The 15,971-nt window shown below is 42.1% G+C and overlaps 1 protein-coding gene across 1 annotated transcript in view; it reads left to right on the plus strand.

Moving 5' to 3' along the window:
* Window positions 1-12,729, plus strand: part of LOC112104898 (cytosolic phospholipase A2 epsilon-like) — a 53,550-nt gene extending 40,821 nt beyond the window's left edge. Inside the window, exons 15-21 of the mRNA XM_026651253.1 lie at window positions 703-817; window positions 1,312-1,449; window positions 3,907-4,014; window positions 5,411-5,599; window positions 8,574-8,740; window positions 10,914-11,100; window positions 12,497-12,729. Of these exons, the coding sequence (XP_026507038.1) occupies window positions 703-817; window positions 1,312-1,449; window positions 3,907-4,014; window positions 5,411-5,599; window positions 8,574-8,740; window positions 10,914-11,100; window positions 12,497-12,729 (1,137 nt within the window). The remainder of the gene's footprint in view (window positions 1-702; window positions 818-1,311; window positions 1,450-3,906; window positions 4,015-5,410; window positions 5,600-8,573; window positions 8,741-10,913; window positions 11,101-12,496) is intronic.
* The last annotated feature ends 3,242 nt before the right edge of the window (window positions 12,730-15,971 follow it).

The following is a 15,971-nucleotide window of genomic DNA, read 5'->3' on the forward strand; positions in this document are numbered from 1 at the left end:
GTGGCCCCGCTCTCCCCGGCGGCCGGAGCGCCGCGCCGCCCCCCTCCAGGTGCCGCCCCAAGCACAAGCTTGGTGGGCTGGTGCCTGGAGCCGGCCCTGACCTTGTGCAGCCAGGCTGGCACTTAACACTGTTCCCAGCCAGCATTGCCCTCTATTGGTCAGTGCTGCATGGTGCAAGTCACCTGTGTCCACAATGGAAACAGTTAAGTTCTAGCCACACTACAGATTTAAACCATATCGTACCTGGGCTCTTCATTCTTGTACAGTTGTGCTGTAGTAGTGGCTTTCCTGTGACATTTACCCTTTCTGGATGAAATGACTCATGCATGTTCTCAACTGAGAATTTTTTTTTAAAAGTGTGTGTGAGCCCATTTTTTTTAAATAAGCAAAAGGTAAAAAATGACAGTTTTCACCAGTGGAATCTTTGAATTTTTCAGTATACAAAACCGTGGCAAACTGATTTTTAAACAACTTTAAGCATTCAAGTGAATGAGACTACTCACATGCTTAAAGTTAAGCACATGCTTATGTGCTTTGGTGGATCAGGAACAGAGTGCTCAGCACATTACAGGATCAAGCCCATAGAGGAGAACCTGGTTGGAATCGAGTAGGCATTTCATTGTAATATTCCAAGCCCTAATACAGTGGTAAGTCCCTATGTCATTTAAATTTTCCTCAGTTATGTATCTTATTTCCAAACAGGAAGACCAGCATAAACTCACAGATCAGCAACAAGCACTAAGTCATGGTCAGAATCCCCTGCCCATCTACCTTGTTCTCAATGTGAAGGACAAAATTAGCAATCAAGATTTTAGAGGTAATATTTATGTTCTAGGCATTTATTTTTCTTTAAATCTAACAGGGTTCATCTTAGGGTTAGGCAAACTGGTTAACTTAATACAAGAATCCTTCTTAATTCACTCAAAAGTGGGCTTATATTTCTTATTAATTAAATTTGTGTCTCTCTATATTTCTGGTTTTGCCTGCAGTCAGAAGCAGAATATTAAGACAGGCTATTATCACAAGATTATCTGGCCTGCACAGAATCAGGAAGTACCAGAAATCTCATGAGCTTTCCAGACACCTGTGGTTGAAGATAATTCATTCTTCATGCTCATCACTGTTATATCTGTATTGAATAAAAGTGGCTACTTAGAAAATATGGTAGTTCAGCAACTAGTTTGTCATGAAGAGGCTGAAACCAAAATCTTATTCCATTAATAACTCAATTTATTTATATAACAACAATATTTTTCTTTACCCGCTGTCAGGTTACTGCAGTAATACTTTTTCTTGTGACTCTTTCTTTAGAATGGATGGAGTTCACTCCCTATGAGGTGGGACTCCTTAAATATGGGGCCTTCATTCGCTCTGAGAATTTTGGAAGTGAGTTCTTCATGGGTAGGCTGATGAAGAAGCTCCCAGAATCCCGGATCTGCTTCTTGGAAGGTGATTTATTGTCCTGGAAAAATGTAATGTAATGTAACATAAGCCAGTCACTGGCAAGCCACAGTTTTATGGCTGCTGCAATTGGTAGTCTCACCTTCTAGAAACTGTATAAGGTGATGTATCTGAACCAATAGCATGTCATGATCTGCAGATTTAAAATCTCTCTATAGTGAAATTAAGTGAGTTAGATTAGTCTGATTTCACTATACTGTCATGCACAAGGCATCTGAAAGATACGTTTTCAGCTTTATTTGAACAAAATTTTCAAAATGTTGCAGTTTGCTCAAGTACTAGTCTCTTCTGGATCCCAAATCTATGAAATTCAGCCCCTGGTATAGAATGGTCCTACCGCTGACTTTTAGTGCTGATTGATTCAGCAATGTAACTGAAACATAACCTAATAATCATCAGTATGTCTAATATTCTGAAGCAGTACAGCTGTTCTAAGGAGAGTCTTTTGCACATACTGTATCCCCAAACTCTTTACAAATGTAAAGAATACAATGCAATAAATAATATCAGAGAACAGAGAAATGAACAGAAAGAGATGAGAGAGAAATGAAACAGCATGTAGTTTTTCAGATGCGTTTTAAAAAGAGATGTGGCGTGGATGACGCACAAGGAAGCAATTTATGGCTGGTTAGCAATATTACCGTCACTGTGACGGACGTGAATTACAGTTAAAATGTATAGTAAAGTAATAACAATATCTACCACATATGTATATGTAGTCTTGTTGTAGCTGTATCGGTCCCAGGATATTAGAGAGTCAAGGCACGTGAAGTAATATCTTTCATTGGACCAACTTCTGTTGGTGAGAGAGAGAAGCTTTCTAGCTTACACACAGGGCCGGCTCCAGGGTTTTGGCCGCCCCAAGCAGCCAAACAAAAACAAACAAACAAACCAACCAAAAAAGCCGCGATCGCGATTGCAATCTGTGGCAGCAATTCGGTGGGAGGTCCTTCGCTCGAGTGAGGGACCGTCCACCAAATTGCCGCCGAACAGCTGGACGTGCTGCCCCTCTCCGAAGTGGCCGCCCCAAGCACCTGCTTGGTAAGCTGGTGCCTGGAGCCGGCCCTGCTTACACAGAGCTCTTCTTCAGGTCTGGGAAACTAACTCATGCCATGGCTACACTAGAGCGCTTACAGCAGCATAGCTGTACCGATGCTGTAAGATCTCCTGTGTAGCCACTCTATGCCAGCAGGAGAGAGCTCTCCCGTCAACATAATTAGACCACCTGCAATGAGCGGCGATAGCTATGTCGGTGGGAGATGCTCTCCCACTGACATAGCGCTGTCCACACTGACACTTCTGAGAGTGAAACTTATGTCACTCAGGAATGTGTTTTTCCCCGGCTTTATAGGACTATAACACAGTACTGTCTATACAGCTTCATCAAACTATGTTATGATATAAAATTATGAGGGCACAACTGGGTTGTAACCAGATGCCTCAATATGGTAATTCTGCATTGTAAATAGAATCTAATATTTCCTTCCCTTCCTTTTGCATAAGCACTGCACACAGCTATAGAAAGAGAAAGCCCCTGGTTTACTCTTCCTGCTTCTCACCCTGATTGCTGTAACTAAAAAGGATTTATGTAAAGGGAGTTTCAGGTTCCTATTATTAAATTAGCAATGTTGTGACTATTTGCCTGTATGGAGCTTTCACAACAGCCGAAACGGCTTTCAGTGACAGCACCAAACTGCCTTTACACTGCCCACACCCAGGAAAGACTGGATGCTGACTAACACAGGTCATGTGACCCCTAACTACATTCAGTGATTGGCTGGAATGCTCTTGGAAGTGCTCTTTGTAATTCCCAGGTTGGTGTACATGTAATCTCCCAACTGCTCAGACCCAGCTACTCCTGGACCTCATTCAAATCCCCCAAACCGGCCAACATTTCGAATCTTCAGGAAATGTAGTATTTGCGTTGTTGCCAGTTCATGTGATTTCCCCTCCCCAGCCCCATCCAAGTCGTGCAATACTTGGTATTTTTCTTAAAGCCCATTTCCTGGAGGTATGTGATTAGTTGGGAATCTGAGCTGTCATTTTTTTTAAAAAGTAAGCTTCCAACCTGGATTGCATATCTATAGCTGAAGTGCAATCCAAATGAGTCAAGAATTTGGGACTGCAAGAACCAGAGTCTTGAAAGAAAATGATCTTTTTGATGATCCTTTTAATAAAGGAGCTATTTGCAGTGTAACAACAACAAATATAGTGAACCTACAAATTCATGAAATGCACTATGTAGCCTATGCCAGTAGATGGTGCTCTTTATATTTACTATACATGTGAGCATGCAGAGCAAGAGAGAGATGCTTCTTTTTTATATGGAACTCTCCTAACAGAAAGAAATTGAATAAAGTTCACTTGTAAGGACAGAAGGCAACTTTTAAATAAAATGCTTTGAAGTTACAGAATATTCTCTGTCAAATTTCTTTCATGTCACAGGGATCTGGAGTAGTGTATTTTCCTTGAACCTTATGGATGCCTGGTATATCTCCTTTGAGTCAGAAGAGTTCTGGCACAAATGGACCCAAGACAGAGTTATTGACATTGGTTAGTTATTTTTACATTACATTTTTGCTTTACTTTTTCTTAGGGTTATTTTATTTAATTACTTTACTAATTTATTTATTATCTAATACATGAAGCGGAAAGCCATGTCTTGAGTTACTGTGCAGCAGTCATTTTGGTTGATTGAGAAGCAGAATTGATGAGATCTACCATAGATGCAAATGAGATGCCCCTGCAGGAGGAGGGTAAACTGTATAAGAAAAGTATCAGAGGGGTAGCCGTGTTAGTCTGGATCTGTAAAAAGCAACGGAGTCCTGTGGCACCTTTAAGACTAACAGATCTGTTAGTCTTAAAGGTGCCACAGGACTCTCTGTTGCTGTATAAGAAAAAATATTCTTGAAAGTATGGGAGGTGGGGCTTATCCTTCCAGGGCCCACCATTCTTCTATGTTCTCTGTCTAGCCAAACAACAGATGCGTGTTCTCCTTGCGAGTGAGGTTTAACATACTCTTGTTTCCTTTGTTAGTTTTTGCTGTTTGCAAGTGGTTTTTATTTTTGATCCCACTCAGGAATTCATTTTATTTTTTATCCCATTCAGGTATGTTTCCTTATAGTTTTACTTACCATTCATTAGGATTCCCAGAGATGTAAGACATACATTATAATAACAGTAATAATAATAAAAAGCGGCATAGATGTGCATGATGCTTTCCAGAAATAAAAGATATTGTCCCTGCTCCAAGGAGTTTACGGTGCAAAGGTCCAATTCTGTAAACCTTTACTACTGAATAATATAGTCCTTGTTACTGTGGGTCATTTCACTAAGGTCAATAAAAAGCACTACACTCAATAGTAAGGGCTTGCAGGTTGGCGACCAAAATGTGAGATACAGTAAATCCTTACAACAGACATTGTGGAGAAAGAAGAGCACTGCAGCAAATATTATTATGATTCATTTTATCTTGTTGCATTTGTAAGCTGCAGCTTGTTGTTTTATATATATATATATATATATAAACAAAAATAAAGAGATTGAATTTGTTGGAGAGACAGGAAGTTAGTAAAGAGATGTGTGTGTGTGTGAGAGAGAGAGAGAGAGAGAGAGAGAGGGAGGGACATGAGAAGGATGCAGGAGAGGAAAATTATGTTAGGTGCAAAATGTCGGCTTGGATAAGGTCAGGGGCAGAGAGAAGGAAGTTACAGTATACCAGGTTAAAGAGAACTATATTATGGGCAAGGCTTTTAGTAGTGCTGACTGAGAAGAGGAGGCAGATTTTGGAAAGGTTAGACAGATAAGCAACTAGCTCGGTGGAGAGCCTGGATGTTAGGAGAGAAGGAAGTTGAAATGAAGCCAAACATATACTATAATAATTTATTATTATAGAGGATTATCCCAAAATGAATCCAGATATACAAAACTTTTATCATTTTCTCTGCAGAGGAAGAACCTGTTCTACCTACAAGGCCAAGCGAGTTAACTACTCGGGTGGTCTCCCCCCCAGATAGCCTTTCAACTGTTTTTCGAGATGTTCTTATGTTGCGGCCAGCAGTTTCAGAAATCCACAATTTTCTAAAGGGTTGCCAGATGCACAATAACTACTTGGAGAATGAGTTTTCTAGATGGAAAGGTATGGTGATAACTTCCTGTTTGAAGCTGCATTTTTAAAGATTGGGATGGGGTCTGGAATTTAGTGTGGATAGCTGTGGTCCTTAGTGGAAGTGAATGAAACCACTCAAATAGTTCTGTTACTTTGTGAGAAATACTAGGTAGTAATACATGGTGGTGTGGTGTGGTGTGGTATGATATGATATGATATGATATGAAGGCTTCACAGGTATAAATTTGGATACACCCATTACCCATGAGTGGCAAAGCCATGAGTAAATTATGCAGGCTATTATTATATTGCTGTTGTTTATATTCCAGATATGCCCCAAATATGGAAAGGATTGTCAAGACATTGAGGAGGCTGAAGTTTCTGCCTCCCAAACAAATGCCTAGGAAACCTTTATACCACAACACAGTATCATATATTCTGTATATGCCATGGATGTTACAGAACATTTGCTCTAGGAATGTTTTGGACAGCTTTCAAAAGTGCATTTGGATTATTTTTTTGGGCCCTGTGTTTCAAATGTCAGAGGTCTTAGTTACCATGACTCTAACTATGCAGAGCTTGGAGAAAGCCATAAAAGCCTCTAGAAAGGATATTCAAACCTTTCTATACCTAAATACATCATGATTTTAAGTAAGATAGCTCACAGTCGTGCAAGGCTAGATGCAAATGCAGTTTCCTACTGGGAATCTCCCCTTCCCAGTGATATAAAGATCCTGTTTTTAGCTTTGCTTTTGATAACAGATTTTAAAGCTGTGACATTTTTACTTATAGAAAGGCTGTTATTGGTGCATGACTGAATCTTGCCCACCTTGGGCATGTATAATTTTTGGGGAAAATCCACATTTAGAGGAGGAGAAAATATTTCTTTTGTAGGTTGATTTAAGCTTCTCAGAGGTTTGGAATGTAAGTCCCTGGGGGATGGATTAGTGGCCAGAGGGCAGACAAGGCAGTTAAAGGTACACGATAATTCCTTTATCACATGGCTTTGCAATTTATACCCCTGGGGGAATTCTGCGCCACTGTATGTGCGCAGAATTTATGTCGCCCGCAGATTTCTTTGCTTCCCCGCAGAAAAATAACTTTCTAACAGAGAAGCAAAGGGAAGCTGCAAGAACAGTGTCACACCACTCCCTAGCCGCGCAGGTACATCGTTTCAGGCACCTGGAGCAGCTGGTGGAGAAGTAAATCACCGCAGGGCTGGGGACACCCCAGCCAGTGGCTCCTACCCTGAGCCAGGATCAGCTACTAGTCTCGGCTGGGCTGGAGGCAGGAGAGGACGGGACTTCCTCTTCCCCTGCAAGGAGTGGCTGGGGCTGTGTCAGACCCACCCCCAGGAACCTCCCCCAGCCGCAGTAAGCTCAGCATCCTCCCCTGCTTCCTCCCCCATCACTCCTCAGCTGCAAGAGGAGGGGTCACTATATGAGGAGCTGCTCCCCCATCCTCCCAACCCCCATTCATCTGGACCTTCCATACCCAGACACCCCTGCCAAGCTTCACCCCATACACCCAGAACCCTCCTAACATTCCATACCTGAACCCCACCCCACTGAACCTCAAACTGTGCATTTGGAGTCCCCCTGCACCCAGACCCTCTGCCTCTGGACCCCCACCCCTGCACTCCAGACCACCCCCCACCGAGCTCCCTGCATTCAAACCCCCGCCCTGATGAGCCCCATCTTCCCGCACCACCCTGAGCCCCCACATCTAGACACCCATGCCACTGACCCCCAACTTGCTGCACCCAGACCCCCACCCCACCAAGCCCCACTCCCCCAGCACCCAGACTCCCCCGCTGAGACTCCCACACCCAGACCCCTCCGCTAAGCCCCAACCACCTTCACCTGGAAGCCCCTGCAGAGTCCTATTGCCCCTGTGCCTGGAACCCCCACAATAAGCTACTGTGCATCCAGATCCCGCAACACCTAGACCCCCCCCACTGAACTGCCTGCACCCAGATTATCCCACAGAGAACCCTTTCATCCCACACCTGGATCTCCCCACACTGAGTCCCTTCACACTTGGATCCTGCCTGGTTGAGCTGGCCTGCCCCACAAATGGTGCACCTGGTGCAGAGGGGCAGGGCCCCAGGGTGTTTCTGGGGCAGGCCCTGGCCTTGTGCTGTGTCAGGGTCAGGTGCAGCCTCACTGCTGAGTCCATGTCCTGGGGGTTGGGGGACTGCAGGGTGATCTTCCACCTTTGTGCAGCCAGTGGCCTGTGCTCCCCACTGCCATGCTGGAGCCTCTGCATTTATTTATTGACAAATAAAACTTACAGAATTTTTAATTTTTTTGGCACAGAATGCCCTCAAGAGTAAATTTATCACAAGTAGCATGTGTGTGGGTGAGTATATATGCAGTAGTTGCAGTTAAAAAGTTGTCTTTTTCCCTTTTTACTGGTAGGTAAGATATTACTGGCTCTGGCGGTATTCCCCATTATAAATATAGAGAATTCATCTTAAACCAGTAATATTTCATATACCAGTGAAAGGAAAAAGAAAACTGTATAGTTGCTCTAAATGTACATATATCTATCTTTGGTCCTTATATGACCTCACTACCCTAGTATCTGGACACCTCCCTGTCTTTATCCCCATGAAGTAAGAAAGTACTATTATCCTAATTTTTCATATGGAGAACTGAGAGACCAAGTTACCTGGCCACTGTCATACAGGAAGACTGTGGCAGAGTAGGGAATTGAACTCTGGTCTTGTGTGTCCCAACCTAGAGCCCCTTTGTCTGCAGAAAGCATTACTTTATGCTGCCCAAAAGGGTGGTTGCTGCAGGTCAATAATGCAAAAGGCAGAATGAGGAAACCCAGACGTGAAGAACAAAAAGATTGAACTACAGTTGTACAAAACTGTGTCTGGAGTCAAAAAGGGAGCTGAATTCTCTTTCCACTCTCTAACTCTGTATTGTCCTCAGAATAGTAGAACACCTACCCTTGCAGTGATGCGCACTCTTGACAAGAAATATTTTTCTGGTAGACTCTGAGCTTGACTGTCACCCCAACCAGCTGACAGGAGCAGCAGATCACCTCACTCTGGTAGACACTGCATTTGCCTTCGAAACCAGTTACCCACCACTTATGAGGCCTGAGAGGAAAGTGGACCTCATCCTGCATTTCAACTACAGTTCAGGATCACAGATAGCGGTCAGACTTTTTGCCTTTTTCTTCAGTAATATTCCCCCTTTCAGCTGCCAGAATTGTTAACTCTCCATTTGCAAACACTTAAAGAAAAAGTTATTTCTAACAGGAATAAACTCGTATTACCAGTGGTGTGAATCCTTGTTTCAGGATCGCCGGACTGTGTGCTCTGTATAAAAAACACTACCTAGGCCCAGATCCACAAAAGGACTTAGGTGTCTAACTCTGACTTTAGGCACCTAAATCCAAAATATAAGCACCAATGAGAGCCTCAAAACCCCTGCTCAGCCACCACCTAACCCTGCAGGCACCTAAGACACTTACATTATTTCTGTAAAAGTCCCCTAGAAGCTTAAGTTTCTGCCACTGGATATGTGCACTGCTGCCTCAGCTAGACAGCCGGACACCTATCTCATGTCCAAGCCTCAGCGAGATCCTCAAACCAGGAGAAACTATGGGTTGCTATGGCTATCTTACCAGAGGGGCCCAAACTGGTAGGCATTCTCAAAGCATGTCTGACTTCGGTTGGAGGGATGGGAAGGAGGCAGCCTCCACTATATCCTTGAGCCCAGTGATTATGGCACTCACTTAATAAGTAGGAAACTCATTTTCAAATCTCTTCCTTACATTAGGCAGATGGGGGGATTGAACTGGGGTCTCCCACATTCTGGATGAATGCCCTAACTATTGAATTAAAAGTTATAAGAGAGGCTGCGTCTCCTCCTTCCAGCATTTTCACTAGGAGTTAAGCAAGGACTGGCTTAGTTGCCTGACTCCAGGAGAGGGTTTACAGCTTTGGATCCCAAGTAGAGATCGGAGCCTCGCTCCAGCCTGGATTTAGATGCATAAGCCTCAGAGAGGCAGGGCTTAGAAAAAAACCCTTTCATCAGCATCTGCTTGTTTAGGCAGCTCCTCAACTAGTTTTTGTGGATCCCATTTTCAGGTGCCTATCGCTCCCCATTCATTGTACAGGAAACCTGCCAAACCCAGGGTTTGTGAATTCCACTGGGTGGCTAGGCACCTTAGTACTTATAGTAGAGATGATGTGCAAGTTTCTGGATTGGACAAAATTTTCTCTCACTTGTTCAACACATGTGTTATGGGTATGTTAACATATGGGAAAAATTATTCTGGCTACTTTGGGATTATCCCAACGTGAAAGATTTTAAACTTGAGGGGGTGGATGGGGAGGGTGTACTTTGGCTAATTTTGAAGAAATTCGGTTTAGAAATAGTGAAGTTATAATCACTTGAAAATTACACACGCCACCACATGTATAGGTGTGCACTTCCAGATATAAACATGCTTTCACACACATTTTTATGTGTGGGAAACTGCACATTCCGTTAAACACACCCCTAACCATTTGAGTGTTTGATCCTTGTGGTCAGACATTCAAATACATGCAAAGACAATTTGAATGTTTCACCAGATATCTAAATGCAAGTACTTGTGTATATCATCACGAGGATTGGACTTTCAAATAAAAGCATTTGGTGCTTTTTTTTAATCCCAGTATTTGATCAGACATTCAGAGAACCCAAGGTGCCTTGCCATCTCAATAACTGTGATTGACTTTTTAGGGCTTGACTGGGTAACCATTACAGTGATGAGCTTCAATGGGAGTATACATGTGAGTGAGCACCCACCACATGAGTAAATCCTGCACAATTAGGTTCTTAACATGCAGTTCTTTTGTCACAAAAATCTTAACTCATCCACATAATAATATACCAACCTATGGTGCCTCATGCCCTGCAGGGATCCACTGTGGTATACAAACTCAGAGTGATATGTAAAATATACATAGGGATCACTTCACCAGCACCTGAAATGCAGCCACAGCTCTGGCAGGAAGGGTAGGGTTACCAGGTAGCAACAGTGAAAAAATGGGACAGGGGGTGGGGGGTAATAGGCACCTATATAAGAAAAAGTCCCCCAAAATGGTACTGTCCCTTTAAAAATGGGACATCTGGTTACCCTACGGAAGGGGGATGTGGGAACTATAGATCACAGTGCGCTAGACGCTACCACCCTTATTCGTGTTGCTTAGTGACTTACTCCACAAGTCTCCAGAAGACTTACTCCACTCTTATTGAAGTTTATCTCTTAAGTAAATCTTGGTCTTAGTCTTGTCATTGGTTTCTGATGTTTTGTTTTCCCCTCTATGATTTCCCAGCCTTTGATAAAAGCCTCTAAGTACTTTTCAGAGCAGGGAATCCCTTTCCCCAAAATTGTGCCAGGTGAAGAAGAAGCAAAAAGTCCAAAGGAGTGCTACATAGTTGGAGACAAAGAAGGCCCAGAAACACCTGTAGTGCTTCTTTTCCCACTAGTGAACGACACCTTCAGAAACTACAAAGCACCTGGTAAGTTAGCAGCAGCCAATCACTTTACTAAAGCCAGCATGATGAGCTTATCCATTCTCTGGATTCCCACTTTTAATTTCATTAAAATGAACCTAGATTGGCTGGGTGCCTGTAAAAGACTTTGCTTTTAGACTCCTCACTATAGTACCAGGTATGTCTATCATAGAATCATAGAATATCAGGGTTGGAAGGATCTCAGGAGGTCATCTAGTCCAACCCCCTGCTCAAAGCAGGACCAATCCCCAGCTAAATCCCGAACTAAGTCTACATTGCAATAAAACACCTGTGGCTGGCTTATGCCACCTGACGTGGGCTCATGGGGCTCAGGTTGCAGGGCTGTAAAATCGCAGTATGGATGTTTGGGCTTGGGCATGTACACTGCAATTTTATAGCCCCAGAGCCTGAGACCTGTGATGTAGTGATGACAGCTTGAGAAAATAGCTCTGAGGGGTGTGAACAGTTTCTGTTCACTTCACTGGGCTCTTGACTCTGAAACCTCAAATTGACTGTTTTAAATGTCAACCTTGTTAACTACTTGACTGCTGATCATTTTTAATAGCCATATCCACCTAATGTGCTTATCTCATAATCTCAAACTGCTTCCTATGTGCCAAAAGCCTCAGCTGTTCCCTACCCAAGTGCTAAAACCTCCTGCTTCCCCCAGGACATCTTCTACAATACAAGTTATTCATTATCAATACAAAAATCTACTCTACGTTGAAAATGGAAAATTTGAGGACATCATATCATAAATTGAATTTAATATCAAAATGAACAATGTGGGGGCTGCTGTAATGATTTTTTTAATCATTTTTGTATTAAAAATTAAAATCGAATCCATTTCTTAAATGAAGCTGCCATGGAATTTCCAGTCTATCGCATCAGAATGCCACAGAATCCAGGCGTCCTGCTACAGAGTTTAGATGTAGCTTGTCACAAAGTACATGAGGCCTAATGATTAATATCACTGTTTCTCCTTTGTAATAAACTTGATTCTGCCACTCATCTCTTAACACACCCTTCCTCTTTTTCCCCAATCCCTCTTTCTGTATGCTGACTGCCATCAAGGTACACGCCTCTCCTGATTTGGCAGTGGATGTGCAACTTTTTCTAAGATCACTATGAATGTCTCCCAGTGTGCTGGCCTGTAGGAGGTGCTCAAAGAATGATGCAGTCCCTCACCACATCAGGCATCTAATTCCCACCAGTCTTGAGAGTGGTGATCCAGGCAGCAATGTAGTGAATTAAGCTAAATATACTCCTAAAACATCCTCACAGCAATAAAATCTCACTGGAGAGAAATCTCTGGTCTGTGACTGATAGTGTGCACATGGCTGATAAAGCGTAGGACTATAATCCTGTCGCAATAATAAACCTAATTGCTATTTTCTTCTAGGTGTGAAACGTAGTCCCTCAGAGATGGCAGAAGGTGAAATTGATGTTGCCGATATCAATGGTTCATATAATATAAATAATCTGCGCTATTCAGAGGAAGATTTTGACAAGCTGGCAAAACTGAGTTACTACAATGTCCAGAATAATAAAGACTTGATTCTTCAGGCCTTGCATATAGCTGTGGAACGGAAAAAACAACATAGAAATAGTCTCAAACCTCATACTCCTCTGTGATGATATATCTTTCTCTCCCATCATTGAGAAGGATCCCAACATTCTACTGATTGTCCAGCATTATGGAATACGATTGAAATATCCATCTGTTGATATTACTGAAGAAAAAAGGAACTGAAACAGAAAGTGATGGAAATCCAAAGAATGCTAAAAATAGCATTCAATCTGTACTAGGAAAAACTATATCTGCCTGTCAGAAATGGGAATAAACATAAAGAGGAACGCTCTTCCACAATTTATTCATGTGCTTCCCTTAACACTCTCAGCAGAGTGGCCAAGTACTGAATTGGTGTTGAGGCTGAACTATGCTGTCACTTCTAGAAGTGGCCTTTCCAAGTCAAGGTTGAGGCAGATTGGCAAGGAAATGTGAAGCAGCTTGCATTGCCATTGTTTGTGCTGTATCTATTCTGTCAATTAAGAGAGGACTTCAACTACCAGGACTGCCAGTCCAGAACCTTTAAAGAGAACAGAATCATTTTTTAAATAAAATAATTAACATACTAAGATTTCTATACAAATGTATATAAATATGAAGTAAAATTTTGCATAATAAAATGTTTTGTTGGATTCTAAGTGGTAATAATGAGATTTTTTTTAAAAACAACGTCCTCTTCTATTAGCAGAACTATTAATGCAAATGGTTGGTTCTGTATTCACAACTAGCAAAGAGTCTGGCGTAGAGATGATGCAAGCACCAGAGTTCAGCATTGGAACTGAATGTGAACTTTCCTAGTGTTTTGGACAGTTTGAATTTGGGATTCCAGTTTAGGCTCATCTCGAGTAAGACAATCCCACACACAAAAATTTCCTAAGGTGAAATTAATTTTGTAGAAACATAGCAGAGGTTTAGTTTTTAAGTCTAATGTTATTGAAACTCAGATCACTGATATGTGCCTGCAAACTTGATTTTAATTTAACAAACTTTTCGGGTGTGGGAACATCCTTAATTTTTTTTAAAACAGTCCTAAATTCTGTTACAAAGGCTCCCTGTTCCTACAAACCCTTCCAGGCCTACAAGAGAGGAAGCTCAATCCAGCAGACTTTAGGAGGTTCAGTGATTAATGGGAATGGTCCCTTGGTCTGCTTGCTCACCCCACTGCTAACCCAACATTCTGTGGAGGGAAGTCCTGATGCTGCAGACTTCCCATGGTCTTCAAAAAGGAAGTCTTACTTCTGCAAATTCCTGTTGGTCCTCAGGATCAGGGCTCTCATCCAAGGAGGGCATAAGTGTGTCACTCTTCCTTTTGGCTTCATAGTGCCATAAGGACTAGAATTCTGCTGAGTGCAGGAAAGGGGGAGGGAAATGTGGCTGGGTAGGAAGCTTGATGAGCAGAACCAAGAGAAGAACCACTTCCCTTACCTTCCTGCTGCTTTTTAGACCCCATGAAGGGCTTACAGGGAGTGATAAGCCCCTTTCCCACATCTTGTGCAGCTCCATGAGTAACATTTTTTTGTATGAGACACCAAGTAAGAGTTTCCCTCTCAGGGACGCTCTGAATTTTAGAGGGAGTAACAAAATAAAGCTTTATACTGGAAATCAGTTGCAACCTTAACCAAGGAGCATGTTAACGAAGTTTAATAGACATAAAAATGGAACCTCTTGAAGGCTACACACAGAGGTATCATACATGAGTAAGAAAACTCAGAACTTCAGAACGATGTAAAAATGTGTTGATACTGTGCATGGTTAAAAGATGTTACTATCCCGGACTTCAATAACATATAGCATGATTCTGCAGACCCTTTCTCCCACATGTAGTATCACTGACTTTGCCAGGATTATGTGCAGGCACACACCTCCGGCAGAAGGAATCTTCCTATGGTTGGATCCACTGATAGAGCAACACAAAGCAGCCTGAATGCATCGGCGAATTGGCCCCATGGTGTGTATGTGAGTAGGTTGCTTTCTATTGGTTTGTTGCAACTTAGAAGCATTATAAGGTTATTTTTATAGCTGCTATGTAGTGAGCTCTTAAGTAATACACAGATGTTGGTTGGAAGAAGTAATAATGACTACAATAAGTTTACGTTCAACACCTTCGATGAGCAGTCATCAAAAATAAGAAACATGAAACCAAACTTAAGAAAGGGGAAACAAAACTTAAGAAATGGGTATTTCCAAAAAAATGAGGAAGCCAGTCAAAAAGACCCTAAAGCAAATGTGAAGCACTTTAAAATACTTAGACTCAGCATGGAGGTTTCTTAAATACACAACAGACTTACAAATGGCTTGCATAATCTTAAACAAAACATGAAGCAGAAATGCAAGCAAAACCAAAATGGTTAAAATACAAGAGGTTATTTGAGCCCAACAGCTAATCTTTGAGGGGAAGGGAGAGGAGAGGGAATCCAATCCTACTGACGCCAAAAGATGAGAGCATAAAATGTGGTATTCAATAATCAAGATGGAAAGTAGGAGGTCTAACAGGGATTTTGAAAAGTAAAGACTCACCCAATCTCATTTTTAGCTATGTTGGACTACCAAGCAGTAATTAAGGAGGAAAAGGATGTTGCAAAGAAGTTTAATGACTTTGTATCAGCCTTCACCATGGAGGTCATACCCTCTAAAGCCAAATAGGGACCTAGCTTCAGCAAGGTCTCGCCCATTCACCCGGATCCATCCCAAAGTTTTACCTTCTAGATAGGCAGCAAGCCTATTTATTTATTTATTCCTTTTACCTAATAAGTCTCTGTTCAATGGATTGAAATTTTTAAAGCAATTAGGGGATTTAGGCCCACAGCTGCCATTAAAATGTTTTAAAATTAATGGAATGTGTCTAAATCCCATAGGGTGCTTTGAAAATCTCAGTGCATTGGACAAAGACTTATCAAGTAAAGGGATAAATAATAAGAAATGATCACTTAAAACTACACATATAATGTGATCATCTACATCTATTAGACCAGTTCCACTGAAAAATGTCAATGTTAATATGATATGAAATTTAGCTGTCTCTAGAAAGGAAGAAAATGCTCAGTCTGGGCTAGCTTGGCTTCAGTGATACACATTACATTAGGTACAGACTTCTCAGATGATAATTATAGAATCATAGAATATCAGGGTTGGAAGGGAACTCAGGAGATCATCTAGTCCAGCCCCCTGCTCAAAGCAGGACCAATTCCCAACTAAATCATCCCAGCCAGGGCTTTGTCAAGCCGGGCCCTAAAAACCTCCAAGGAAGGAGATTCAACCACCTCCCTAGGTAACGCATTCCAGTGCTTCACCACCTTCCTAGTGAAAT

Source organism: Terrapene carolina, unplaced genomic scaffold (assembly GCF_002925995.2).
Source record: "Terrapene carolina triunguis isolate 2854851 unplaced genomic scaffold, T_m_triunguis-2.0 Scaffold96, whole genome shotgun sequence".
Classification (NCBI taxonomy): Eukaryota; Metazoa; Chordata; order Testudines; family Emydidae; genus Terrapene; species Terrapene triunguis.